This window comes from Phoxinus phoxinus (assembly GCF_949152265.1).
Source record: "Phoxinus phoxinus genome assembly, chromosome: 9".
Taxonomy (NCBI): domain Eukaryota; kingdom Metazoa; phylum Chordata; class Actinopteri; order Cypriniformes; family Leuciscidae; genus Phoxinus; species Phoxinus phoxinus.
The window spans coordinates 1,569,217-1,596,626 of record NC_136884.1 but is presented as its reverse complement, the minus strand read 5'-3'; the positions used below and the strand labels follow the sequence as shown (position 1 = coordinate 1,596,626).

Here is a 27,410-nt window from a genome sequence, read left to right as displayed (position 1 = left end):
GTTACGTCGCAGATTTATTAAAAGTGCAATAAAATCAAAGTCTCCATCCACAGATGAGCAGGAGACGCGCGGCGATGTGGGCACCGCTGAAACTGGAGCTGAGAGCCTGACGGGCTTTATAAGGACACAGAAGCAGAACACCTGTCACTGCTCCACAACTAATGTGCCCATTAATGGCCAACAGCCTTGATTCAGAGCAGTGTGTGTGATATCACTGATATACATCACTGCATATATCAGTCCTGAGGAGTTTCCCACAGTCCCGTCTCAGCCAATCAGAAACACCCGTGGCCTTTGCAATCATTGAACTTGCCAATATGTATTGAGAGGGAGGGTTTCGGAGAGATGGAAGAATAAAACATGACTAGTGAGAGGATTAAAACAAACATAATCTGAATAAAACGACTGTCTGGTGTGGTTTTGTTTGTGTTAGTAAGTGTAGTCTGCGAGTCAAGGTCTCTGAGGCCCTCAGACCAAACAACACAAATCCTCCCACAAACACTGTGACATTTAAGAGCAACTTGAAGGCCAAGAACTCCTTGGAAACACAAAATGTCAAATCTCACAAACTCTACAACCCCTGATGTAAACCCCATCTGACTGCGCATGTGTGCGTGTTATTATCTCGGTCTCACACAAGCCGTTTGCAGTTTTACTTGGAAAAATACGAGCTTGTAAAATGCGGCGGTGATGAAGGTCACAGGTCAGATGGCCTCATTTTTGTGCAGCTTTTGAGATCATATTTTAAACAAAACTATGAAATAATACCAGCTAAACCTGAAAACCCATATATTTCAATCCTAAATGAATTCCTCATCTGAGGTGTGTGTGTGTGTGTGTGTGCGCCTCCTGTGGCCACACACTGTCACTGCAGTCTTGGCAAGGTCACTGCACTGCATCAGGTAATATTCCATTCCCTCTGGTCGCCCCGCCCTCACTGTGTGTGTGTGTGTGTGTGTGTGTGTGTGTGTGTGTGTGTGTGAGAGAGACAGAGAGAGAGAGGGAGGGGTTATAAAGAGAGAGAAAGCGGCTCTCAGACGCCCTCTGCCGGTCACATGACTGATATGTATATCTGTAGTCTACAGTTGATGCTGGTTCTGGTATCGAATGAGCAGCGCAACTGTTGATGACTGATATGATACTGATTAATATGGTATAATTTAACAGTAGCATAAGAAACATGCACTGAAATTAATTAAGCACTTATACTACACAATATTTCATAAAACTATACATTGACAAGGCTTCCAAAAACTTTTTTAAGGGGTATATATATGTATACAAACATACACAAAAACACACAATTAACAAATTATATATATATATGTTAATTATACGTATTTTTATTATATATATATATATATATACCCCATAACAAAGTTTTTGGAAGCCTTGTCAATGTATAGTTTACTTAGAAAAAATATATATATATATATGTTAATTATACGCATTTTTATAATATATATATATATATATATATATATATATATATATTTGTTTTTAAATCAAATATGATATATTTCTTCAATTTAAATGTACCAATTAAATATATACACACCCACTATACATACATACATACCCGTTTATATATTTATTTATTTTTTAATGTATCCTCTCTCTCTTTTCCTGTTCTAAATCTCAATTTCTAAATTGCTATTTAAATTGTGTTATATATTATAATATCATACAATATTATAATTGCTACTTTTTATATATATTATAATATATACAATTTTAAATATATATAAATGTAATTCATGAGCAGTTGATCTTGAGAGAGCAGCGCCCTCTGGTGGATGTGTACAGCACTGCAGACCCCAACAGGAGGACATATAAAGTGGCATCAAAGGCACGTGTAGCGGCAGGCGGGGTGTTCCGGTACTCACGGGGAACAGCACGATGGGAACGGTGAGCGTCACTGCCGTCAGCACCGCCAGACGCACCATCAGGAGCATCGTATCAAACTTGTAGACCTTCGTGAAGGTGTGGAGCAGCTCTGCCTCGACATGATCTGAGGCGCAGAGAGAGAGTGTGTTTTAGTGACGTGTAACTTCTCCACTGGAATGTTTGAGGTGTGTTTGAGAATGGTGTGTTTGTGACGCACCATAAAACGTGAGGTATCCGAACAGGGCGGAGAACAGGTACATCACCAGCATCGCTAGGATGGAGAGGTTGGACACCGTCTGCATCTTCTTCCGAGAGCGGCTGCATGACGACAACACACACAGTTCATATCAGATCTCAGAGGTTCTGGCTGGGGAGGTTCTATTGGTCTACTGGCTGCTTTTAATGATCCGTGTGTGTGTGTGTGTGTGTGTGTGTGTGTTTCCTCACTCTTTGAGTTCGCTGTAGATGGGCAGAACTTCAGGATGACACACGAATGCGAAGGCGAGGATGGGAAGAGTGTAAGCGGTCTGAAAGACACATAGTGGACACCATGAAGATCTTTTCACACGCACGCGCACACACACACGCGCACACACACTCTCTCTCTCTTTCACACACACTCCCTCTAACACACTCTCTCTCTCACACACACACGCGCACACACACTCTCTCTCTCTTTCACACACTCCCTCTAACACGCTCTCACACACACACACTCCCTCTAACACACTCTCTCTCTCACGCTCTCTCTCTCACTCACACACACACACTCTTTTTCACACATACATACCAGGGTTATTATAGTTTTGCATTATTCATTAGTTTTTATTTTTATTTCGTTTTAACTTTGTGTTTTCAAATTCAGTTTAGTTTTAATTAGTTTCTAACGTGGGTTTGCTAGTTTAGTTTAGTTTTTATTTTTTGAAAATGCTTAGTTTTAGTTTAGTTTTAATTAGTTTTAGTATTAGTTTTAGTCTTTGTCTCCGACAGGCTGCAATCGGGAGCCCGACGCGAAGCGGAGGGATCTTGAGCAGCCTGAAGGGGTTGTATTCCCAATAACTACCGACTCGCTATACATTATCCCGCTTATTACATGGCTACCTATCAAATAAATCACTATTTTGAAACAAAATATTGTTTAAAAAGGAGTTTATTGATAGTTTACGATTGTATTGCTTCCGCTAAGCTTCCGCCAAAGAAAATAGTGCGCTCCGTCTACGGTTAGAATTCTGTGAGTCATATAGCAACGCTCTGTTTTTCATGGCAACGGTCTGTTATCAAGAAATAACAGACCGCATTCTACATTGGAATTCAACCAAGCCATGTAATAAAACAAAATATAAACTTAAAAAGGATGGGACAAATGGGCTGCCAATGTAGATCAGAAGGCCGTTGAAAAAGAAAAGAAATAAAGTATTAAATCCCGAGATGTATCGAATCAAAAGGTACGTCGGTCCATCGGGCATTTGCCCGGAATGCCAGATTACCATTCCAGCCCTGCAGCTTATAACGTTAGTGTTTTGACAACGAAAACACAAGTGCATTTTAAGTTACCTCAAACTTGCGACTAGTTAACTTTTTAAAGAAGGCCCAATTGCTTCTCATATGAACATTATATTCAGAGAATATAAAATATTTGTATACCACTTTTTATGTGTGTGATTGTGTAAGTGATTGTGTAAAGGTGTTTATGAGATACCAACCTTTTGCGAACTTCGTCGCGTCTCTGGAGACTTGAGGAGGGGAGGGGTGTGTGACTGTGTGTGTGTGTCGCGTGACAGAGAGACGGAGGGAGAGCAGGGAAAGGAAACACGGCTGAGCGAATTCTCTGCGTGTTTTTAAATAGCGTCGAAGGAAAGACATTGACAAAGACGAAAACTAAGGACATTTACTCTATAATTTTATTTTATTTTAGTTAGTTTTGTCAACCACACATTACAGTTTTATTTAGTTATCGTTTTTTTGTTTTGCCTCGTTTTTATTTTTATTTCAGTTAACGACAATGTTTTTTCCCATCTAGTTTTCGTTTTTTCGTTCGTTTTCGTTAACGATTATAACCCTGATACATACACACACTCCCTCTAACACACTCTCTCTCTCTCTCTCACACACACACACACACACTCCCTCTCACGCTCTCTCTCTCTCACACACACACACACACACACTCGCACTCTCTCACACACAAACTCCCTCTAACACACACTCTCTCTCACACACACACACACTCCCTCTCACGCTCTCTCTCACACACACACACACACTCGCACTCACGCTCTCTCTCGCTTTCACACACAAACACACACTATCTCTCTCTCACACTATCTCGCGCGCACACACACACACACGCACTCTCTCTCTCTTTCACACACAAACACACACTCCCTCTCTCTCTCTCTCTCTCACACACACTCCCTCTCACACATTCTCTCTCTCTCACACACACACACACACACTCTCTCTCATACACACACTCTCTCTCTCTCACAAATTCCCGCTCACACAAATTCCCGCTCACACACACTCCCTCTAACACACACTCCCTCTAACACACACTCCCTCTAACACACACTCCCTCTAACACACACTCCCTCTAACACACACTCCCTCTAACACACACTCCCTCTAACACACACTACACACTCCCTCTAACACACACTCCCTCACTCACACACCCCACACACCTGTGAGTTGAACACAAAGTATTTGGGTGTGCACATGTCCTCGTGGTCGTCGGGCTGGTGTGTGAACTCGACCGGGCTGTGTGCGGGGTCATAGGTCGCGGCGTGAGGATCCAGATGAGGCCCGTTCACTGCCGTCTCAGAGATATACGCCAGCGCCGAGGCGTTCTGAAGTGTGTATAAACCCAGCGCGTCCGACCCGTTCACACTCATGTTCGACCCGTGCTGGTAGAAGAACGGAAGAGGACAAGGCAGGATCGTCTTCTTATAGATCAGCTGAGAAACAAAACAAGACCGTGTTATGATAAACTACAGAAATCTTAAGTTCATATAAAACAAAGCTCATATTATCAATCGTCATGACAACAACTAAAATGTCAATCATTTGTTAACTAACTATTCTTCATTACTTCAGTGAGCTCATTGTATCTGCATTACATTAGTACATTGTTTAAATTAATAAATGTTTAGCTAACTGTACATTTATGAAATGCATAACTTCTGATAACAGATCACTCAAGATTTTCAGATTTCAAACTGTGTATTGTGAATAGCGCTATACAAATAAACGTGAATTGAATATTAAAGGTACATGAGGAGTAAAAGTAAACGCACCACGCCCAGGAAGAACACCATGCAGGAGAGAGAGAAGCCGCTGGTGTAGCCGAGATACCCTGTGAGACGAGAAGCGAGTGAGAAACACACACACACACACACACACACTCCCCGACATCACAAACTCTCTGTGACACTGAGAACAGTCTTACCGAGGTTCTTCAGCATGGACAGCGGGAGAATGATGCCGATGGACACGAACACCACCACGTAATTCCCGTTCAGGTACCATTCCCTGCAAGACAACAGGAGTGTGTAAACCACATTATCATCATATAATATTATTTTTTTTTTTTTACGTCAATTAAAATCTTTTATCTGCCATCATTCAGGAGAACCCAAAAAAATGAGAATATGGTGCAAAAGTTCATTTATTTCAGTAATTCAACTTAAAAGGTGAAACTAATGTATTATATAGACTCATTACATGCAAAGTGAGATATTTCAAGTCTATATTTATTATAATTTTGATGATTATGGCTTACAGTTTATGAAAACCCCAAATTCAAAATTAGAATATTGTGAAAAGGTTTTTATAAGACACAAACATTCAACATCCCTGAGACTCACCCAGAGCTCTCCTCCAGCTTGAGGAACGCCCGGATCACCTCTGGCAGCTCGTATTTGACTATGAACAGGTAGCTGGACATGGCTGAGGACAAACCAAACACATTCATGTCACTCATGCAACAAAAAAAAAAAGCTTTTTGACCTTTTACAAAGTCTTGATGTTATTTTTAGGCTCTACTAGAACAGGTTTCCCGCATATTCTCTATTGTTGTCAGTAACGCTCTGTTTACTTCCTGTCTCTATGAAGCCCCTCCTTCTGAAAAGCACACTGTGCTCTGATTGGTCGGCTGGAGCAGTGTGTTGTGATTGGTCGAGCGCTTCGAGTGTGTTTGGGAAATGTCCCGCCCCTTACCATAACCGCCAGTTTAACACACTACTAACTAACTCAACCAGGCCCCGCCCCTTTATTCTGCGCATTAATTATTTAAATGAGGAATATAGTGACGCGTTCGTTCCCGGAAGAAACTCGAGACTACAATGGAGGCGTTTCATGAGTTCAGAAACACTAATATAGAGAATAACTCCCTTTATCTTGCTCAAACACAACATTACACACTAAAGGAAGATGAATATGCAGAAAAAAGGCACAATAGGATCTCTTTAAAGATATCAACTTTACCTCCTATGTTCTGCAGAGTTATAGATCCAAATGCTGCCATTTTCCCCGGCCATCCAAACGCTCTCTCCCCGAGCTTCTCGTAGATCAGCGATCCTGCAGCCAGAGGATGTTATCGCATCAACTGCATGTTTCATACGTAAATGTGTGTGTTACAATCTCTCGACACACTCACCTCCTTCTTTGGCCGTCACCAGCAACAGGTGAACGGAGTACAGCGACAGGATAGCCACTCCCAGCAGGAGGATTCTGGGAAAACATTGAGAAGAAGAGTCAGAAACTCTTCCTGTAACCTTTGCTAAAACATAAAAAAATAATGAGTTATAATAACATCTTGTGCGAGTCAGAGCTTCTTCAGGATCATCTTATATCGCCTGTTAAGGAACATGCTGGGACATTAACTGAGGTTTATTTTTAAAAGGTTTCTAAATGCAGGGTGCACATATCCGCGCACAGAGCTAATGCTAACCAGCCAATGCTAAAGGTCCTCTCAAAATAAGGTGAGCAGATTTATGAAATGGAAATTTTCTATCGTTCAGTGGCCAAAAAAAACACTTGTTATCCAAGGATTAAAAACAGGGGCAAGACATTTTTATATGTTTTCATTTTTTTAATTGTTGTGCATTTCGTATGATATTATTAATCTATTATCAAACTGACCCTAACTGGTTTTAATGGTAATAAAAATAACTCTTTATATAGTAGTAACCATTGCAATCAAATCAAAAGAGTATAAAATTATGAAATTATGCATAAAAAAAAAAAAAAAAAGTAACATGATAAATAAAACTTTGACAAATATTTTTTTACACGTTTAAAATTTTGTCATTTTCAATTGTGAATGTAATTTTCACAAACATACTGCATTTAGTTTTGCTAAAACGTTATTTCTGAATGTTGAAAATATCCGATTTTTAAAATGTGTTTTCTTGGTTATAAGAACGTTAAACGAAAATTCAGTTTTATCATTTTACAAACATGATGGGAACGTTACTTTTGAATGTTTTCTGAACAAAAAACGAACGTCCAACTACAACGTCTATTGTTTTTGTGAACATTATTAAAGCCGGATGACTTTGGTAACCAGCAGGGCTTTTTTCCCAGTGTGTTTAGTGCTGTAAAACTGAAAGACAGAAAGATGAATCTTCAGGTTGGGTTAATGGTGGTTGGGTCACTCGACACCAGCCTCACGAACAGAAATAACTGTCTGACATGAGCAGAGAAGGAAAGAGAGATGCGGGTCGAACGACACTCAGGTGACCGTTAGCGCTGAAGGTGTGTGTCCGACTTTCCTCATGCTGTGGCGGGTCAGTGGGACAGCTGACTGCTGTCAGTCACACACACACACACACACTTTAACCCCTCACTGAACAGCAGACGTGAGCCGTTGAGCTAAACATAGCCGTATAGTTCATCTGCGCTGCGTGCGGTGTAGCATGTCACAGACACCAGCTCTGGCCCTGAGAGATCCTGCTGAACATTCTTTGATAAGATCCTCTCAAGGGGTTTCTGGGAGTACCAACATTTGCTACAAACAAGGCCGTAGCAAGTATTACTTTTGAAACCATTATAATTAAATAAATAAATAAGTACATAAAAAATGGGTTCAAACGTTTTAGTTCTTGCTGTGGCCTGACTGTAAAAATAAATATCATGAAATTTAAATAAATAAACATATATACATATATTTAAATGTTATATATTATTATTTTTTATTTAAATTTAATGGTATTTGTTTTTACAATCAGACTGAAGCTAGCACTAAACCATTATAAACAATAAGAATATACCATTATAAAAAAGCACTAAACCATTATAAAAAATTTCAAAAGATGAGCCTGTGCATGACTGTAAAAATAAATATCACAAAAAGTGTGTGTTTTTAATTATATATATATATATATATATATTAATTATATATAATTAAAAACAACACACTTTTAGTTGTTGTTTTGTTGTATATAACACACACACACACACATACATATACATATATATATATATTTCTCTGGTATTTCCAGTTGAATGTATATAACTTTTGTTCGGGGGTATTATATACATTTATACTGTATAAAAAAAATAAAAAAAATAAAAAAAATTCTATATATATATATGATAATCCTATTCCAACTAGCGCCTACTTTATAACAATCTACATTTTAGTGGTAGAAAGTTCCATCACCTAATTAATATTCAAGAGCCAATTTATTTTTATCATTATTTAATATTCATGAGCAAAGCTGATAAATTAAATTACACATCCCTCCCACTCTTCAGATGACAGGGAATGAACACTCACATAAACAGCACGATTCCGGTGTTGGCCATGGCGAAGGACAGTCCCAGTATACCGCTGCCCATGATGGCGTTACTGAGGTTAAAGACGGACATCCCGAACGACGCGTGACCCGGGTGCTGCGAAACAGAAGAGAGAGGGTTAATCGACAGAGAAGAGAGACAGAATGAATATGCTAATGTGTTTCAGGACTGGAATATTACATATTCTTCATGATATTCCTCATATTTCTTCTTCTTCATCATCCCATTGGTGAGAAACTTCTGACTCTCTGCGTCCTCTTCATCCAGAAACTGGCTGTAATCGGCAACATAAAACACGTTATTTCATTCACCATGTCAAGACATCATACAGGATCTCATTTCAGAATCAAAATCAGTGTTTTATTGCCAAGTACATGTACAAGGAATTTGTCCACAGGCGCATAAAAATAAAAAATAAAAACAAGGAATCAAAATATGAATAAAAATAGATGTTTTAAAATGTAACTGTGCACAGGGCTGCCTACTCTCACGCATTGAGCGTGAGACTCACGCAATTGGCCCTTTCCACACGTTCACGCCACACATCCATTTTCTCACGCAGAAAAAAAGGACACTGACAACGACAGACAAGACAGAGCAGGTTACTTTTGATATAAAATAAATTATCAGCTTTCAGATTCTGTCAATTTTACTACGCAATTCAAACAATAATACCGTTTTGGCGCTTGTAAATGTGACGTGACAGATCTCTAGCGCCTCAGTTCAAGCGGCACGTGAACCGATCTACTCTAACTCTTCTTTACTATTAGTAAATAAACCCGAACTTACCGAAATGTATGCCTCGGATCAATCAGTGTTTTTCAACCGCGGTAAGAAGTCAATAAAACAGGTCGGCTAGAACAATGTCACATAAGTTACATTTACATCAGGAAAGCAATTTAATGACCATTTATAGGCTGGAAAAATTAGCTATAGAGTTTTGTTAAATATGTCGACTATATTAGGCTACATATTATATTTTTACTTATATCATTAAAATATTATAAAGTTGTTATTATAATAAAGAACGCATTATATTTAATGTAAGTTGTTATTTTTAACCTTTAATAAAAATAGCCTAGGGCTCTCTATGTTTAAAGCATTAGTGATTTATTTTTAATTTTTTAACATGTTGTCAGTAAACTTAATACATATAAGTTACCAAATGTTTTGATAATACCCCATCACCAGCAAACTCAACCCCCCCAACCCAAAAAAAAACATCTCACTCCAAGCTAAACTCAAAAGTTGGCAGCTCTGCTGTACATTAAACTGTAGTGGGCCCTATTTTAACGATCTGACTTTGTTTTTTTTAACGAAGTAACTCTGTGGGCGGATCTCGGGCGCTGTTGCTATTTTCCCGGCGGGATAAATGACTCTTGCGCCTGGCGCAAATCTAAAATGTGTTGGTCTGAAGTCGCTTCATTACTCATAGGTGTGGTTTGGGCGTAACGTGAAATAAACCAATCAGAGCGTCCTCTCACATTCCTTTTAAGAGCCGGCGCGCTTGTTCCACGGCGGATTGCTATTATAACGGCGGGTTTGCCGGCGCACTCCAGGAGCGGTTCACAGCCGAGGAGACGACGTTCTCGTCAGGGCCGTAAAACACAGAGAAGTGACATTGGGGATGATGGGAGAAACCACACAAATTAGCTTCGGTTAAACAGGCGTATAATTTGGGTAAATGTGAAGCCTAATCTAGATTTATTTTTTTTCAATCTAGATAGCCTAGATCTTTTTCACATCTTCACGGACACAACAATGATTTCCCTCGTGTGTTAATATTTTTCCTTGTAATAATGTATGATTTGCAAAAATGAAAACTGCTTTGTCTGTTTATATTAGAAAAAACAAAGTGGATGCGCGTTAACACGCTACATTATGGCCAAGCACGCGCCCTTAAAATACCATATCACTAACGCGCAACGCGCCACTGTCTTTAGACAGTTTTTTTCCTGGTCAGTGGCGCAATTGCTTTCTAAAACTGGAAAATAGCACCAGGGGAGTTTTGCGCCGGAACACGCTCCTCTTTGCGCTGAACCGCCCCCGCGAGCGCAAGTTCATTTCCTAATTTACCGACGTGCGTCTGTGGAGGGAAAAGTCCGCTGTGCGTCAGGTGCAAAATAGGAATGATTCATGCGTCGGTGTTCAAAGTCAATTGCGCTGGGTGCAGAATAGGGCCCAGTATTTCTTTACGGCTACATGAATCAGTGCACAGGTTTGTCCACATACTGTCATCATTTCCCATTAGACTGTGTGTGTCACAACGTTCTACGTCTGGACATCAAACAGCGTCAGGGTTAAACACACACACACACACCGACGACTCTGACCTGTTGATCGTGGCTTTCTCTGAATCGATGGGCTCTCGATCATCCACACTGCTCTCGTCGTCCGCCTCAGTGCTCACGTTCTTCAGCTCCATGCGGTCCATGTCTACAGCCGTGGGGAACGATTAGTCTCCGGGAAAAGAGCTGGAAACACAACCGGAGAAGTTCGGTTAGAGCTGGAATCTACATCGAGAAAAACTATATTTTTTAATGTAAAAAAATAGAGAATAATGTGTTCGAATTTTAAAGCCGTGGCGCTGCGCGACGCATAGATTTATCTTTGTTTGTTTTGTTGTGAACTTGAATGTCATCTTCTGTGAAGACTGCAGTTACAAAAGAGAAACTAGATCGCAGGTTATTTTGCTTAAGTTTTGCATAACTTTGCAGAACACATCATAACCAGAGTCTTCATGACTTTTTAAATCATAAAGAATTAGTAAATGTTTCTAAACTTCTTAGTTTATGACAAGAAGTGACCATGAACTGATCCAGCTGAACAAGTCAATATAACAACATTCAGAGCCAAATGTATTGATTGAATCCCTGAACTTGAGATAAATCAATCCCTATAACCTCAACACAAATCCTGATCCAGCTTTACCACGGTAAAATCCATCCTGGTGTTTTCTTCCCAACAGTTTCAAGGTTGGTTGGATTTAAATCTATTGCCATGACTCAACAAACATCATTTAGGGGAAAAAAAAGACTAAAAATTCTATATACAACTCATACTTTAAGAGTATTTGATACAAATTGAGTCCATCATACAAATTAAGTTTGTGTTGATAAAAACTGGGCAGACCAAAAACATATTAGTGCTTTTCATGCAAAACATCTTGCTTATAAACCCATGCATTTGGTCCTTTTTGCATTTTTATGGACACAATAGTGGATATATGGATAAGATGCATTCTTTGCCAATTTCTAGTTCCACTGCAGGTACAATTATCCTGGAAAACACAATAATCGCAGCACACAAATTGGCCTGTTGATGGGTTTGAATCAAAGTGTGCCGCACAAGTCCTGAAAAGTGAAGCCAAAGCGTCTCGGTCGCCCCCTGGTGGCTGGTCCTAGTATAGGTCATAAACCCCGCCTCCCTGTGTTATTCAACGTGACGTGAGACCAACTAAACAATTAAATTACACTTCAAATATCTTTTTCCAAAGGTGGTTTGTCATTTTCTGTCGTTTTTATCACGCTGATATAAGTTCAAGTGTCTGTTTTTAAAATAAGTTAGTTTTTAGTAAGTTACGTGATGTAATATAAAAACGGTGGTGCAACGTCATGATTGACAGCTGTGATTGACAGGTTCTCCGAGCGAAGTAGTCACTGAAGCACCAACAGACTTTTTTTCGGGATCTTCGGAGGATTGACGAGATTGTATTTACTTTATTTTAACAACCCTCTTGTCGTACTGCAATCGACAGGCATTAAAATTGGAGAATGGAGGAACGGGGCAGACATAGGTTCTCGCGAGAGCACAATTTGAATTTGCTCAGCGAGTTCACTCTGGTGTCGAGTAATAATGCTCATTAAATATGCTCCTCTATCTGAGCTGCACCAATCACATCGGGTTATCTGATATCGGCGGGCCAGAGGCGACATGACATTAGTCATTAGTAAACATTGCAGGATGGCAGTGGATGAACACCAGTTGTTTGAAACGGCTTTGATTGTTGTATTGTTGTGATTGGTCGTAGTGTTAGCCAATTGCGTGCAGTGAGATTTTCAAATGCACGCTTGGTGCCGCCCCTCGAGCTGGCCGATTTTCATTAATCCACACCAGACCATTAATCTTTCAGATTTAGGTATGGATTTCCAGGATAGCGCTCCCTCACGCTGTTCGAACCCGAATGAAGAAGACGCTGTAAAGAATGTCTCGTCTGCTGTGATGTCGTTGATCTACTAGCCTCTGGTATCTGAGAGTCGCCAACGAGTTTTTACGACAGTGTTGTCAAATATCTACTCCGAAGCTGTAGGGGGAGCAAACCTGCGAGCAAATACAGCGAAGAAATGCCCGAAACTGCATAGCTCTGCTTTAAAACCCATGCATACGAAAGAATGGCTTTTTAATTGGATTTACAGGCTACAGGGAGAGTGCATTCTGGGAGAGTGAGGGCGGGGCTTTACTTCCTGCAGTCGGGACAGTGGCGGCTTCAGTTCTCACCAATGGAAGAGGGCGAAGGGGCGTCGTCCATCTTTTTTTAACAGTCTATGGTTTGAACCTCCAGTTTTGAGATGTTTTATCACTGCGATCGCACACACGTCACTGTAGCTCGATTCAGGATTTATTCCCCGTTGAGAATTGCTGTAGTTCTGCTCCAGGTCCACATAAAGGGTGTGTTTGTTCAATGTTTGGGTTGAGGACTCATGTATCTGTGCGTCTGAACCCCTCCATGACGCATGAGCTCTGGATTCAGACGCGTTTAGCGCCGGTCCAGCACACACCTGTTATGAGCGCGCAACACTCACTGGCCTCAGGTCAGCTATTTCCAGCCCATGTTAGGCACAATCCGTCCTGAAAACCCTTTCCAGTGAGACGCCGAGCATTGCATAAGACAGTTCATGAGCCAAAACACAGCCAAACCATTCTTGAACCCAATTACCCACAATCCCACCAACACAAAGCCCTCATTGATATATTCATAAATGTGTCCAGAGAGACTGAGAACTATAGGCTCATGGAAAGCTGAAAATATTCCACAGGTCTCGTTCTGGCCCACCGGACTGGGAAGCTTCTCTTGCGCACAGATGTGGTGCGTTCACACATGAGAACAGTTTTACTTTGAGTAAACAGCTTTTTACGGTGTTCCCGTGTACAGCTGCAGAGTAATACATATAGACAGTGGCTTACTGCTTTTATAAAGCACTGGCTAAAAACTGAATAAACACTTCTGCAATGTAATATACTTTCTTTAATCCAACTATGATTGTTTATGGTCCCAGCAAATGTTCTTCCAGTAACGTTTGTTCAAAGTTATCTGGTCTTTATTAATGTTATTTATACATCGTTTATGGGACGTTTTTTTCTAAAACGTTGTAATTGCACGTTTGTCTAAAAACAATTATGTTTCAGAACGTTTAGAGAACATTCAAAAGTAACGTTACATAAAGTTTGAAGAACGAAACATTTGAATGTTCCTTAAGAAAAAAAAAACTTTTTTTAATTTTCAGAGAACATTCAGAAAATATGATTTAATAACTTAACGGGGACGTCATATGTTTGTTAGCTGTGGTTGCAACGAGTCACAGGAGTGTTTAACTGCATTTTACAACAACACAGCTCATCCAATCAGAAATGAGAGTTTTATCAGTTTTATAGTCTTAATTTCATAACGTGAAGCTGTTTTATTCATTAATTTCATAGGAATAATCTGATACTTTGTATCCATCGAGTTCCAATTAAATTAATGAAGCCTTTAATTTGTAAAGAATTTCAATTACTGGGTTATAAATAATAGGGATTGCCATCGGATTATATTCATATTAACATACTCTTCCTCATTTATGTGTAAACGCTATTGCTAAATTAATACATTTTACAATTATTTATACCATGATTTTGGTTCCCTAGCCTGAACTAAGCATTTAAATACTTTTCATGTGACTCCAGCTGTCAAGATGTCAAGAATAACAAACTTCAGCCTTGAAAAACCAGACTAACCAGTAAAAAAACCATACCTAGACCCAACAAACCCAGAAAGACACTAACTAATGCAACCACAACCACTCCTTAAAAAGATCTGACGTTCTCACACACGACTTTACTTGCAGCTCTCAACACAATAAAACTCTTGTAGATTTACGAGCAGAAGCAGAACTAGAAAAACAGTAGACATACTTCAATTGTTCGTCCTTGACAGCAAAGAAATTAAAACGAGAACAAATGGGAAACCTCAAATGTCTCTCCTGTAATCACACGCCTTCAGCTTTTAGAAGTAACAACAAAATAAGCAGCAAGTTCAACTAAACCATTTAAACCTGACATTAACACGCAGACCAAGTGAAGTGGCTTTAAAGCGCTCGTTCGTTAGAGAAAACGACTATTTCAGAAATTACCTGCAGTTTCTTTGTAATTAAATGCAAAATTGACTATTTTTTCAGAGTGAAAACTGTTTCTACACCGATTTGTTTTCAGTGTCAACAAGCGGTTCTGGAGAATTTCTCCGGGCAGCTGGAGTTGGCCTGAGCGTTTTACGACACGAGAAACACTCGCTCTTCAAAGAGAATGTCTGTGTTTGTGCTTCAACCAGCCGGCTAGAACTGACACAGACCACACACACACACACACACACACACACACACACATACACACATACACACATACACACATACACACATACACACACACCCCAAAACTCCAGCAGTGAGCAACCAAATGCAAAAACTCACATTTTAACAGATCTCCTCTAGATTTAACCCATGTTATAATCTATTAATGGTGGTCTGGTTACTCACAATGAGAGCCGGTCAGACGCAGGACACTTGATGTGCTGACAGAACAAGGATGAGCTTCGTTTTAGCCCTGGAGGTGAGTGGCAGCTTTAAAGAGCGTTGGGAGGGCCTGACTCAGCCAATCAGGACGCTCCAATTCTCAAGCGCTCCGCGTGAAGCTCCGCCCCCTCCACCTGCGTCACTGAAGGGCACACGGGCTTCCAGAAATGAGTTCGAGATAAGCGGCAGACGAGTTGCATCAACTTGTGTTTGCACTGGGGCAAGAATCTGGGGTCGCTCGCCCTCACGGACACAGACACTAAAAAATCTCGCTCTCGAACGCCAAACCAGCAGCCGCTACTGATGCCACACACACACACGAACCGTGATGCCATGTGCAAACACACACACAAAAACCCAAAGATGAACTGAAACCACATTCAACTCCGATCAGAAATTCTGAAGCCGACTATTGGCAAGTATTGGCCAATCACCAAATCCACTTGACGGATTATAAGATGCGCTGAATCTACAATTATTGGTGATTTTATTTGTAAATATTGCGTGAAACATTAAAAAAAATGTGTAATGTAGTTCTAGATGCTAACACTATACATCTCTAGATATCAATATAGGCCATTGAATAATCCACTAGTGCCAATTAAAACACTGAAAACTAATATAAATCGAAGTTGTGAAGATTACTGGAGTCAGTTTTACACCAAAACACCATTTCAGTTCGTCTACAACCAAATTTCACGTTTAATTCAATGTATTACTTGCCTTTTTCTTGCAAATCTTTGAAATGTACTAACATTTTCAGTTTAGAGTTGGTCTTTTAACAGCTGCTCTTATCCAAAGTGCTAAACTTATAACTGGCGAAATCCCAATTGGAGAAACTCTAGGTTTGTGATGCTAAAGTCTTTTATTTCTATAGCGCTTTATACAATCCAGATTGTTTCAAAGCATTTTTTTCAATGATAAGCAAGAAAAAAATGATCAATATGGCAAACAGAATAGTTAGTAGTTTCCATCTCCGGAAGATCTAACCAACAACCTTCTGACTACCAGTCAGCACTACACAAATAATCCCAGTCAACCAATCAAACCATCCAATATGGTGCATTTGCCACCCACAACAATGACTAATTATTGACGTTCACCTGATTCACCCACGAATAAGAGTCCAAAAATCAATCAACTGCGTCTGCATGTCGTCACATATTATTGACTAGTCAATTAAAAGTGAATTCTTACTGTCTTGAATGATGCAGGTGCTCCAATCTCAAGGAGAACGAGTCTTCCTGTGCCGAGAGGCCTTTCCTTATACGGAGACACTTCCACACACTCAACACCACGAGCCAATCAGCAGCTCCGGCTCAAGGGTCAAACACACACACACCGGTCCACAGAAACACAACACCTCAACATCACACTCAGAGTATCACAATATTAAAAAGTTAGTGTGCTAATAACAAAAACTCGAAATATTTCAACCTCAAACAAACACTTTGACAGAGTCTGAAATATACACTTACCCAGCGCCCCAAAAATTAACCAATATTTACTTATTTAGACATCTTTTCTTATCAGATTAAGAGATGACACCAACAAAAACGTACCCTAAACTAGTGTTTCCCACCGTCTCTGGAGGCACACCAACAGAAAAGTACCCAGAAAAGCACTGTATAAATGTAATGAATTATTATTAGTATTAACAGTCTTTAAACTCCATTTTATTTATCTATTGCACATGTATTTTAATTTTTTATACGTGTAGTTCAACGGCTTGTTTGCATTAGTTAGGCATTATTTTATTCATTTCTAAGGCAATAGATTTTTAATTTTTTTGGGGGATAAAGATATTTTGCCATCAGGGTGTCAAATAAATTGTATAAGTTAAGGAATCTTACACAGGTTTACTACAAGCTTATGTTTGATTTATGTTGAAGTGCTTGGGAAGTGTTTTTTTAAATGGTGAGACTTTTATAATCAGGATCTCAAAAAAATATATAAAAATTTGGATTTAAAATTATTGACAAATGTATCGGTTATCGGCTTTCAAATATAAATAATTATCGGTTATCGGTATCTGTCAAAATGTTCATATCGGTGCATCCCAACTTTACTTAGGGATGGGCAATGATTAATCGCGATTAATCGCATCCAAAATAAAAGTTTGTGTTTAAATAATATATGTATGAGTATTGTGTATAATTATTTTGTATATATAAATACACACATATGCATTATATATTTAAGAACTATTTGCGTGTATACATTTATACTATATATAAATATTTTATATATAAATAACAAATTTTTTTTAAATGTATACATGCATGTGTGTGTATATATACACAATAATTATACACAGTACTCATACATATATTATTTAAACACAAACTTTTATTTTGGATGCGATTAATCGTTGCCCATCCCAAAGCATTACATTTTAGAAAACTAGTTAAAGGGATAGTTCGGACAAAAATGATATTAAACCCATGATTGACTCACCCTCAAGCCGTTCGAGATGCATATGTCAATAATTTTTCAGACGAACACATTTACTGTTATTTTAGAAAATGTCTTGGATCTTGCAGTGGTTTTAATGTCAAGTTATGGGGTCCACCTCCTTCAAGTCCCAAAAATGTGCATGCATCCTTCATAAAAGTAATCCATCCGGCTCCAGGGGGATAAACAAAGGCCTTCTGAGGGTAATCCGTGTGGTTTTTTCGTACAAATATACGTATTTAAAACTTTATAAATTAAAATAACTAGCTTGCGGCAACAGTCGATGAGCAGAACTCCCCGACGACGGGAGATGGTTGATGGCGTAGGACATAGCGTAGGAAGCGTCGTAACGTGGAACGAACGCGACAGCGCAGCCAGAGAGCAAAACTCCACTCAGGATTTCCACGATTTAAAAAACGTGTATTTAAAAGAAAATGTCGGAGGATTTTGACATTAGAGAAGAGGATATTGAGTTCTACGTCACGACGCTTCCTACGCTACGTCCTACGCCGGCAACCATCTCACGTGAACGCGCGTCGACCGTTGCCGGAAGCCAGTTATTTTCATTTATAAAGTTTTAAATATGTATATTTTTACCCTCAGAAGGCCTCTGTTTATCCCCCTGGAGCCGGATGGATTACTTTAGTGAAGGATGCATGCACATTTTTGGGACTTGAAGGTGTTGGTCCCCATAAATTGACATTATAACCACTGAAAGATCTAAGACATTTTCTAAAATAACTGAAAATGTGTTCGTCTGAAAAATGATTGACATATGCAACTCGAACGGCTTGAGGGTGAGTCAATCATGGGTTTAATATCATTTATGGCCGAACTATCCCTTTAATGCTTCTGCTTGAGTGTTTCTAATACAGCAATTTGACCAACAACCAAAAAAATCTCTTTGTAAAGTCTTAAAGGATAATTCCGGTATTTAACACCTTGAGTCTATATTGTAGTTTGTTTTGGATGAACAAGAGTGGTGGACAACATTTTTTTGACGATGGTTCCTCTCTCGAGTTTTTGACTATAATAGAATTGGCCATGGACCCATTTAACATTGGAGTCAATGGGCATGTCCGAAAATGTCATTAAAACAACCAATAATGTTCGTTTACAAAACTGTTAAACTCACCGAGTGGTTAGTGATGTTAGTTGATGATTATAAACAATATATCGTCGCAATATATGATTCCAATCCGTTTATTTTGCCATAGTGGAACTATTTTTTCAACAATGGGATTTTACAAAATGACGAATAAAACACGACAGAAACTGTATTTCGCAACACTTTTTGGTTCTGGAACATCAACTAACATCACTAATCACTCGGTGAGTTGCACAGTTTTGTAAACGAACATTATTGGCTGTTTTAATGACATTTTCGGACATGCCCATTGACTCCAATGTTAAATGGGTCCATGGCCAATTCTTTTATAGTCAAAAACTCGAGAGAGGAACCATTGTCAAAAAAATGTTGTCCACCACTCTTGTTCATCCAAAACAAACTACAATATAGACTCAAGGTGTTAAATACCGGAATTATCCTTTAAAGCTATCGTCGATTCCTTCGCCAGAAACACTGTTGTTGTTTTCCCAACTTAGTTTGCCCAACTATGACAACTTCCTCTTCTGAGATCTCCAGAAAAGTGTAAAAGGTCAATCAAACACTTCTGATTCATTCACCAGCTCGTTAGTAGCGACGACTCCAGGACCCGAAATAGACGAGTCTGATAAGTGAGACATCCAAAATGTGCACTGCTGGTGTGCTTCCAGGAATCCGGTTGGGAAACACGGCCCTGGACGCTCATGGTATTATTGTGGCTTCTAGGACACACTATCTTGGATGCACTAAAAAGATGCATTGAAAGTTGCCATGGAAACAGAGAAATTATGCGACACTGGGAAGCCACATTCCACACTCTCGCTCCGAAAACACCAGGGAAAAATGGGACAAATCGTCCCACACAACATGTGATTCAGTTCTCAAAAAAAAAAAAAAAATTTGTTTAATTTTTGGGGTGCTGGGTAAGTGGTAATTTTGGTGTCTCAATGTTTGAAGTTGAAATATTTGGATTTATTTTGAGTTTTTGTTATTAGCAAGTTAGTGATATTCTTTAGTTGTCTCTTAAACACGGTCTCAGCGCTGTTATTTCTCCGAACGCTTGCAGCAGGACTCATGTTCTCCTTCGGCTCTAAGATTATCCAGCGTACGGCTCTAGATTACATTACACAAATATATCAACCGGACAGCAGGATCCTTTACTCCATAAAATCTGAAACCTGACACTCGTACTTGTAATTTTTTTCAACATTATTTATCATAGAAGAGGATTTGAGATTGGCAGTGAAGTGATGTAACTGATCACATGGGGAATGTACGTCTGGATTACATTCATACTGTAGTTTTTTAGCAGTATTTATTCAACATTAGTACCTACTCAAGAGAGTGTGTGGTTTCAGACGCAGCCCTAGTTTAGTTTTCAACACAAGTGTCCTTGTTTTTTTATCGGAATTGGAATAAAACGAGAATTGTGACTTTTTGTTGCATTGCATCATGGGTCAAAAAACAATAAAACCTTATTTTATTTGGATTTATTTGGTGGGACCAGTGAAAATCTGAACCACTGTCCTAACCCTGCACTATATGGCATGAATATATTAAGATATTATAAATAAATAATATATATAGTTTCTGACAAACTTCAAAATAATGACAAATCTAGTTGTCTTAAGGCGAGACACTACAGGTGAATAGGGTAACATTTTTAACTAGCAGATATCACCATGAAACTTTCCCAGTTGATTACCTACATTAAAGGAACACTCCGACTTTTTGGGACTTTAGCCTATTCACCGTATCCCCCAGAGTTAGATAAGTCCATACATACCTTTTTCATCTCCGTGCGTGCTATAAGTCTGTTTGACGCACCCACCGCTAGCCTAGCTTAGCACAAAGACTGGATGTAAATGGTTGCAGCTAGCATACTAATCCAACAGTGACAAAATAACGCAAACATTTTCCTATTTACATGTTGTGATTTATATAGTCACAGAGTGTGCAAAAAACAAAGTTACATGAAACACAGACATATTTTAACCGTATAAATACTGGGAACTATATTCCCTGAATATAGGGCGGAGTGATAACCGCAGCGCACCTGAGACGCGCTCTGAACGAACTCTCTGCTCCTCACCACGGCGCGTCTCAGGTGCTGCGGTTATCACTCCGCCCACGTAGCAGTGCTTCGCCTTCAGAGAATATAGTTCCCAGTATTTATACGGTTAAAATATGTCTGTCTCATTTGACTTTGTTTTTTGTACACTCTGTGACTATACAAATCACAACATGTAAATAGGAAAATGTTTGCGTTATTTTGTCACTTATTTGGATTAGTATGCTAGCTGCAACCATTTACATCCAGTCTTTGTGCTAAGCTAGGCTAGCGGTGGGTGCGTCAAACAGACTCATAGCACACACGGAGATGAAAAAGGTATGTATGGATTTATCTAACTCTGGGGGATAAGTTGAATAGGATAAAGTCCCAAAAAGTCGGAGTGTTCCTTTAAGATGAGAAAAAAATGTATTACAAGTTTTCTGTAATTTAATGTATAAATATGCAAATTAGGCAATATCTAATTAAATATGTGCTAATTTGCATATATATATAAAAAAAAATGAAATCTGAGTATTGGATAAAGCCAGGTTAAATATTATTTTTTCATTGTGTTCACATATTAGATGGGAAAAAATTACAGAGGGATTTATGGATATCTACTTTTGTTATCCTGTAAATCAGAATATACTGTCAATAGCCTTAAATTTATCTTCGCCATGTTTTGTGGAATTAAATGTTATATAAATCAGACTAGGAATAATATATTTACAAATCCCTCTGTAAATGTCCTCATAATATAACTAGATACAAGACTGGAGGGTTTGGTGTGTATCGGTGCGATTTCGGACTTGGAGAATGAGAGAAAAGTAATTTTGAGAAAACGGGCTTTAAAGATTTATCATCAGCCAATGAGATTGCTCATTCAGCCCTTTTACTTTCACGATTGGTTGCTGATAAAAAGGAAATGACCATATTTGGATCCAACAGCATTGTACAGGAGAGAGAGAGCTTTCTAACCGCAACTTTTGTTGAATTTATGAGGAATCTACAGACGCAAACAGACACAGTTAGTAAAATAAAGACCTAAATGTGTATTTCAGACTTTTATTCACCACAAGTCTGAAAGAAGACATGATATTGAAGACAAATATCCCAAAATTGACCAGTAAAAATGGCTGCCGTGTCTCGCCTTAAAAGTTAAACCATAATTATCACTGAACTCAGAATCAGATTATGAAGCATTACGATCCTATAGAAATAGAAATGTTATAGCAAATTGAGCAGTTGGTGGCGCTAAACGGTTTGAGATAAAGACCCCAAATTTACCATAACAGTTCCTCTAGCAGTGTGCCAAATTTCACAACTTTTTATGGCACAATCTCTGAGCTGCCGTGGATTACCGACCAGCAAAATGTGAAAAAAATGGTGCTTGACCTCTACAAAAACTGCTATGCAAGTATAAAGTGAATGGCAAGTATAAAACAGGTTTCAAAAGTCTAATTTCTAGCTGTCATGTCCTTGGCTTCCTCTCTCTGTCCAACATCTTATCAGTCTATCGATTTGCTCATTGCTTGTGACATCAGTGACGTAGCAGAACACATAATGGACTGACCTGAGCTGAAAATAACGAAAGAGATCCAATCCTTTACAGAAGTTGAGAAAGAAGAGCGCACATGTTCCCCTAATGAACTTCCGCTTGTTGAGGAGAGTGTGATGTTACTTTAGTAAGAGACCCAGACCGAGACCGTCTCGTGAGGATGAACTCGTGAAAACAGTGAGAAATCACATAGAAAACACCCTAGCATTGTGCTAACAACCACTAAATAACCATATATCAACACTATGGGCAGTCATATTTCATAACAACACCTTATGATCATAATTATCATACAGGTGAAACTGAAAAATTGGTGCAAAAGTTCATTTATTTCAGTAATTCAACTTAAAAGGTGAAACTAATATATTATAGACTCATTACATGCAAAGTGAGATATTTCAAACCTTTATTGGTTATAATTTTGATGATTATGAAACCTTTTCACAATATTCTAATGTTGAATTTGGGGTTTTCATAAGCTATAAGCCATAATCATCACAATTATAACAAATAAAGGCTTGAAATATCTCACTTTGCATGTAATGAGTCTATATAATATATTAGTTTCATCTTTTAAGTTGAATTACTGAAATAAATGAACTTTTGCACCATATTCTCATTTTTTCAGGTTTCACCTGTAAATAAAATCAAGTTTGATCATAAACGTATAATTTAAAGCTTGGAAAGGTGAAGTTCTGTGTGTTTCTGATCTGCTCGGTTTGACAGGAACAGTGTGTTTGTTCTCGGAGGTTATTTCGGTCTTTGGGTTTGCGCCATAATTACAGTAGGGTCTAAGAGCCGTGATTATAGTGAACCGCTTCCATTATTGGAAAAATACTGAACCCAATGACTGCCGTGACATTAAAACATTCATTCTTTGAATTATTTTGAAAGAAACGTATATATAATGCACACGTCAAGCAAGAGAAACATGCGTAAAGTTTAAGTCGGAGCACTAAAAGTATTAAACATTGAACATTTAATTAAACTTAAATGTCAGGATTTAAAAAACATATGACGAAAACACAACGAAATGACTAAAGTAAACTAAATATTAATAAAACTAAAATAACGCTGGCACACAATTGGATTTTAATGTGCCGTTTTTCCACTTTTCCAAGATGGCAGTAGTTTCATTTTGCTTTAAACGCATTCGTTAAGGCTTTCATAATAAATGCCAAGACTAAACGAATGATTCATGTTTGTTGTATACTTTATACACTTCCATTCATGTTTGTTTTATACTTATATTTTTAATTTCTGTTCTGAATATGTCAAACGTAAAAATTCAGTGTGGAGAGAGAGGAAATAAAATACACGTTTATAATGTTTGTAAATGGTATTTTACATTATTACTGAATGGAATCTGATGCAACTTACCTGGTGTGTGTGTGTGTGTGTGTGTGTGTGTGTGTGTGTGTGTGTGTGTGTGTGTGTGTGTGTGTGTGTGTGTGTGTGTGTGTGTGTGTGTGTGTGTGTGTATGTGTGTCTCTCTCTCTCTTACAGTCGGGTGCAACTTATTTTCTGTAAAATGCAATATAAGATCCCACCTCCACGTCACAGCTTTACATTTTGTGTACATTTTTAAAAAATGATTGATGGCTATTGTTCATCTCTGACTGAAACCTGACAAACCGGTCACTACGATTCACAGAATCATGACTTTGCATATTTAAATTGTGTACATGAATGTTTACTTTCACCAGTTTTACTGTGCTGGGCCTCAAACAAAACTGGCGTAAACATCCCATCAGTTCAGGAATATAACTACTCGACGGAGTCGGTTCTTTGGGGATCAGAAACTGCTGTTTACATCTAAAATATCCAAAACCTTTCAAGATAATGACAACAAATAAACATCTATATTAGTTCTGTTCTGTTAAAACATGTTTTGCATCAAATGTTTGCACTTAAAAAATTAAAACTAACAAAAGCAATGACTATGTAAGTCAGAATCTGCATTAAAGTGTAAAATGCATGCAATGCCAGTAATTAATGGTTGTCCTCATGAATTTTTAAAGGTCCAATCCCTGTGGAAGTGCAATGCGTGTGTGTGTGTGTGTGTGTGTGTGTGTGTGTGTGTGTGTGTGTGAATGAGTTTAGCATTGGTGGGCGGATCACACATTACAGAAAGTTCTAGATGAGCATAAAACTCAATACAACTACAACACACGGAGTCAGTCAGATCACTCACTCTTTTGCATTGTTACTTGCCAGTTTAGTGTTTAAACATAGTTTGCAAAGCAAAGAAGACAGTGCTATAAAAACTGCTCATAAACACTCATTAGCATAAAAATGTGTAGGTGGGGTAAGAACAATATTTTTCTTCTGGAAACAAATACAGCTCGGGTTTAGATGCTGGTTCCTCATTGCAATCATGCACAAACAAAGAAATGCACCAGACAAAAGTCATAAAATCATATACAGAAATCTAATGCAGTTAAACACTTAATATAAGAGTATCACTGAGCTTTGTGTGGCATTTGTAACTAAAAGAATAAGCACTAGTTAGTAGCTAATGAATAAGTACTAGGCTAGTACCTTGTGGAATAGACACTAGCATCTAAAAAAATAAGTACTAGTAGCATAAAAATACTTTTAAAGGATTAAATGTTAAGGCGGCTTGCCATAATGCTGCAGGTTTGATTGACTGAATGCACGAGCTTCTGCGCGCGCCAAACAACCGCTTTGTGTGCGTGAAACCTACACAATGTTCATCACAATATTCAAATAACACATTTAAAGCCCAGCTTTTTGGAATATATCGTTTAAATACGATCTATAGTGTTTCAAACATGTTGCTTCAATGTTTGCAAGCGCCTACGCGGAACACGCTTTAGTAAGTAAGTTCATTAGGTGATAACGCAAACGTTTAAGAGCCTTGGAACTATTTATACATTTAAAAAAACATTAATATAATCTTTAAAGTGCTCGTTCCTGGGATTAAACACAACTCAGAGCCGTTTGGTTTACATCCAGTGATGCTTTTAAATGGTTGTTTTCTTCCGCGCGCATAAACAGATCAGTGATGTAAGTTAGCGAAGGCGCAACATCATCAATCTTTCACTTTCATTCTGGAAATAAATGTGTGTCTGTGTGTGTACGAACAAACCCACCTGGATCCTGAAGGAATCAGCGCAAATCTCGCAGGATGAAGAGAAACTGGCGTCGCTCTTCGAGATCAAACCCGTTTCACTGGGAGGAGCGCGTGGAAATTTCCACCATGTGATGGCAAACCCTCCACGAGCATCAAATTACAGCAACAACACACACACACACACACACACACACACACACACACACAGTAACGGAGAGATCGTCTTCGGGATCAGCTGTGCGAGTGTGTACGGCAGATCGTGTTGCTCCTCGAGGGTGTTTAGGGTGTGTTTGTTCTGTTACGGCTTTATTTTATTTATTTTATTTTATTATTTTGTTATATTGTATTACTTGTTGTATTTTTTTGTTTTGTTATATATTATTTTAGTTATTTAACTTTATTATTTTGTTTTGTTTTATTATTTGGTGTTATTTTATTTTATTTTCACGTTTTTTAATCGTAAAAGTGCTTCTTTTTTTTCTTTTCTTTTTCTTTAACTTTCATTTAATTATTTATTGTATTATTACATATTATGCCAACACTCTAAAAAATGCTGGGTGGTTTCAACCCAATTTTGGGTCAAATATGGATAAACCCAGCCGTTGGGTTACATTTTTAATTACATTTTTAACCCAACATTTGGGTTTGTCCATATTTGACCCAAAATTGGGTTGAAACAACCCAGCATTTTTTAGAGTATATTTTTAGGCTATATGTATTATATGTATATTACATGTATATTATAATACATATATATTTTTTAATAACTATGTCCTCTTTTTTATCACAGTCCCAGTTAACAGGGAACATGCTCACAACAATACAAGGTTCTCGAAAAATTTATGAACAAACGTTCTTCCAGTAACGTTAGTCAAGTCACCTTTATTTATAGCCCTTTACAATAGGCTACAGAGCAGCTTTAGTTGTTCAGCTGAACTCAGTTCAGTGTTGATTCAGTTTTGTTGTAAAGATCATCAATTATTCAATTAGTTAATTTCATCTATAAAGCAATTCTGCAAAAATGATGTCACCATCCAGCTCAGTTCTCATAACAGCGTCAGTCAGATCAATAATATTTCTGAATAATGTCCCCAACTGAGCAAGCCAGAGGCGACAGTGGCAAGAACCCAAACTCACGAAAGAAAACCTTTGGGAGAAACCAGACTCAGCCGCTCAGTTCTCATGGACAACGAATGAACACGTCAGAAATCAGATTGTGGATCATAGCATTCAAATATTCATCCAGTTCCTTCTGCATGAAGATGAAAATCTTTCTGATTACTTTGCATTTTGAGCACTTATGCGTTGTTTTTGCCTTTTCATGGTGACTCGCTTGCTTTAGTTAAATGTATATGGATTTTCTGTACAGACCTTGTGGTCTCATGTTGAGGATCTGTGCCGATGGCTGTCATGTCTTCATCCGGCCCGGATCCGGCTGACTATACGGTAACCTCGGGATAAACATGAGACTAATATTATATATGCCATTCTTCTTACGATGCATAATCTGGTGTTATAGGAAGTGTTCCTCTGGTTGACTTCATTTATACAGCCTAATAATCCTTTAAATAATTAAATGTGATACTGTGTTCGGTGTATGTCAGGTCAAGAGATCTGTAGTCTAGATTTAA

At 38.4% G+C, this 27,410-nt stretch overlaps 1 protein-coding gene across 2 annotated transcripts in view; it reads right to left on the bottom strand.

The window, feature by feature from the left end:
* The window catches only part of slc38a4 (solute carrier family 38 member 4), a 35,301-nt gene extending 9,315 nt beyond the window's left edge, over window positions 1–25,986 (bottom strand). Inside the window, exons 1-13 of one of the 2 annotated variants that reach the window (XM_079623956.1) lie at window positions 25,799–25,986; window positions 11,022–11,162; window positions 8,869–8,962; window positions 8,669–8,784; window positions 6,545–6,618; window positions 6,373–6,465; window positions 5,754–5,835; window positions 5,336–5,418; window positions 5,184–5,242; window positions 4,572–4,844; window positions 2,335–2,414; window positions 2,105–2,205; window positions 1,887–2,011 (exon numbers count right to left, since the gene is read on the bottom strand). In XM_079623956.1, coding sequence (XP_079480082.1) covers window positions 1,887–2,011; window positions 2,105–2,205; window positions 2,335–2,414; window positions 4,572–4,844; window positions 5,184–5,242; window positions 5,336–5,418; window positions 5,754–5,835; window positions 6,373–6,465; window positions 6,545–6,618; window positions 8,669–8,784; window positions 8,869–8,962; window positions 11,022–11,122 — 1,281 coding nt within the window. In that variant the 5' untranslated portion in view covers window positions 11,123–11,162; window positions 25,799–25,986. Of the gene's footprint in view, window positions 1–1,886; window positions 2,012–2,104; window positions 2,206–2,334; window positions 2,415–4,571; window positions 4,845–5,183; window positions 5,243–5,335; window positions 5,419–5,753; window positions 5,836–6,372; window positions 6,466–6,544; window positions 6,619–8,668; window positions 8,785–8,868; window positions 8,963–11,021; window positions 11,163–15,476; window positions 15,603–25,798 lie in introns of those variants that run through there. The other variant, XM_079623955.1, reaches the window with a different exon arrangement.
* Between the last annotated feature and the right edge of the window lie 1,424 nt (window positions 25,987–27,410).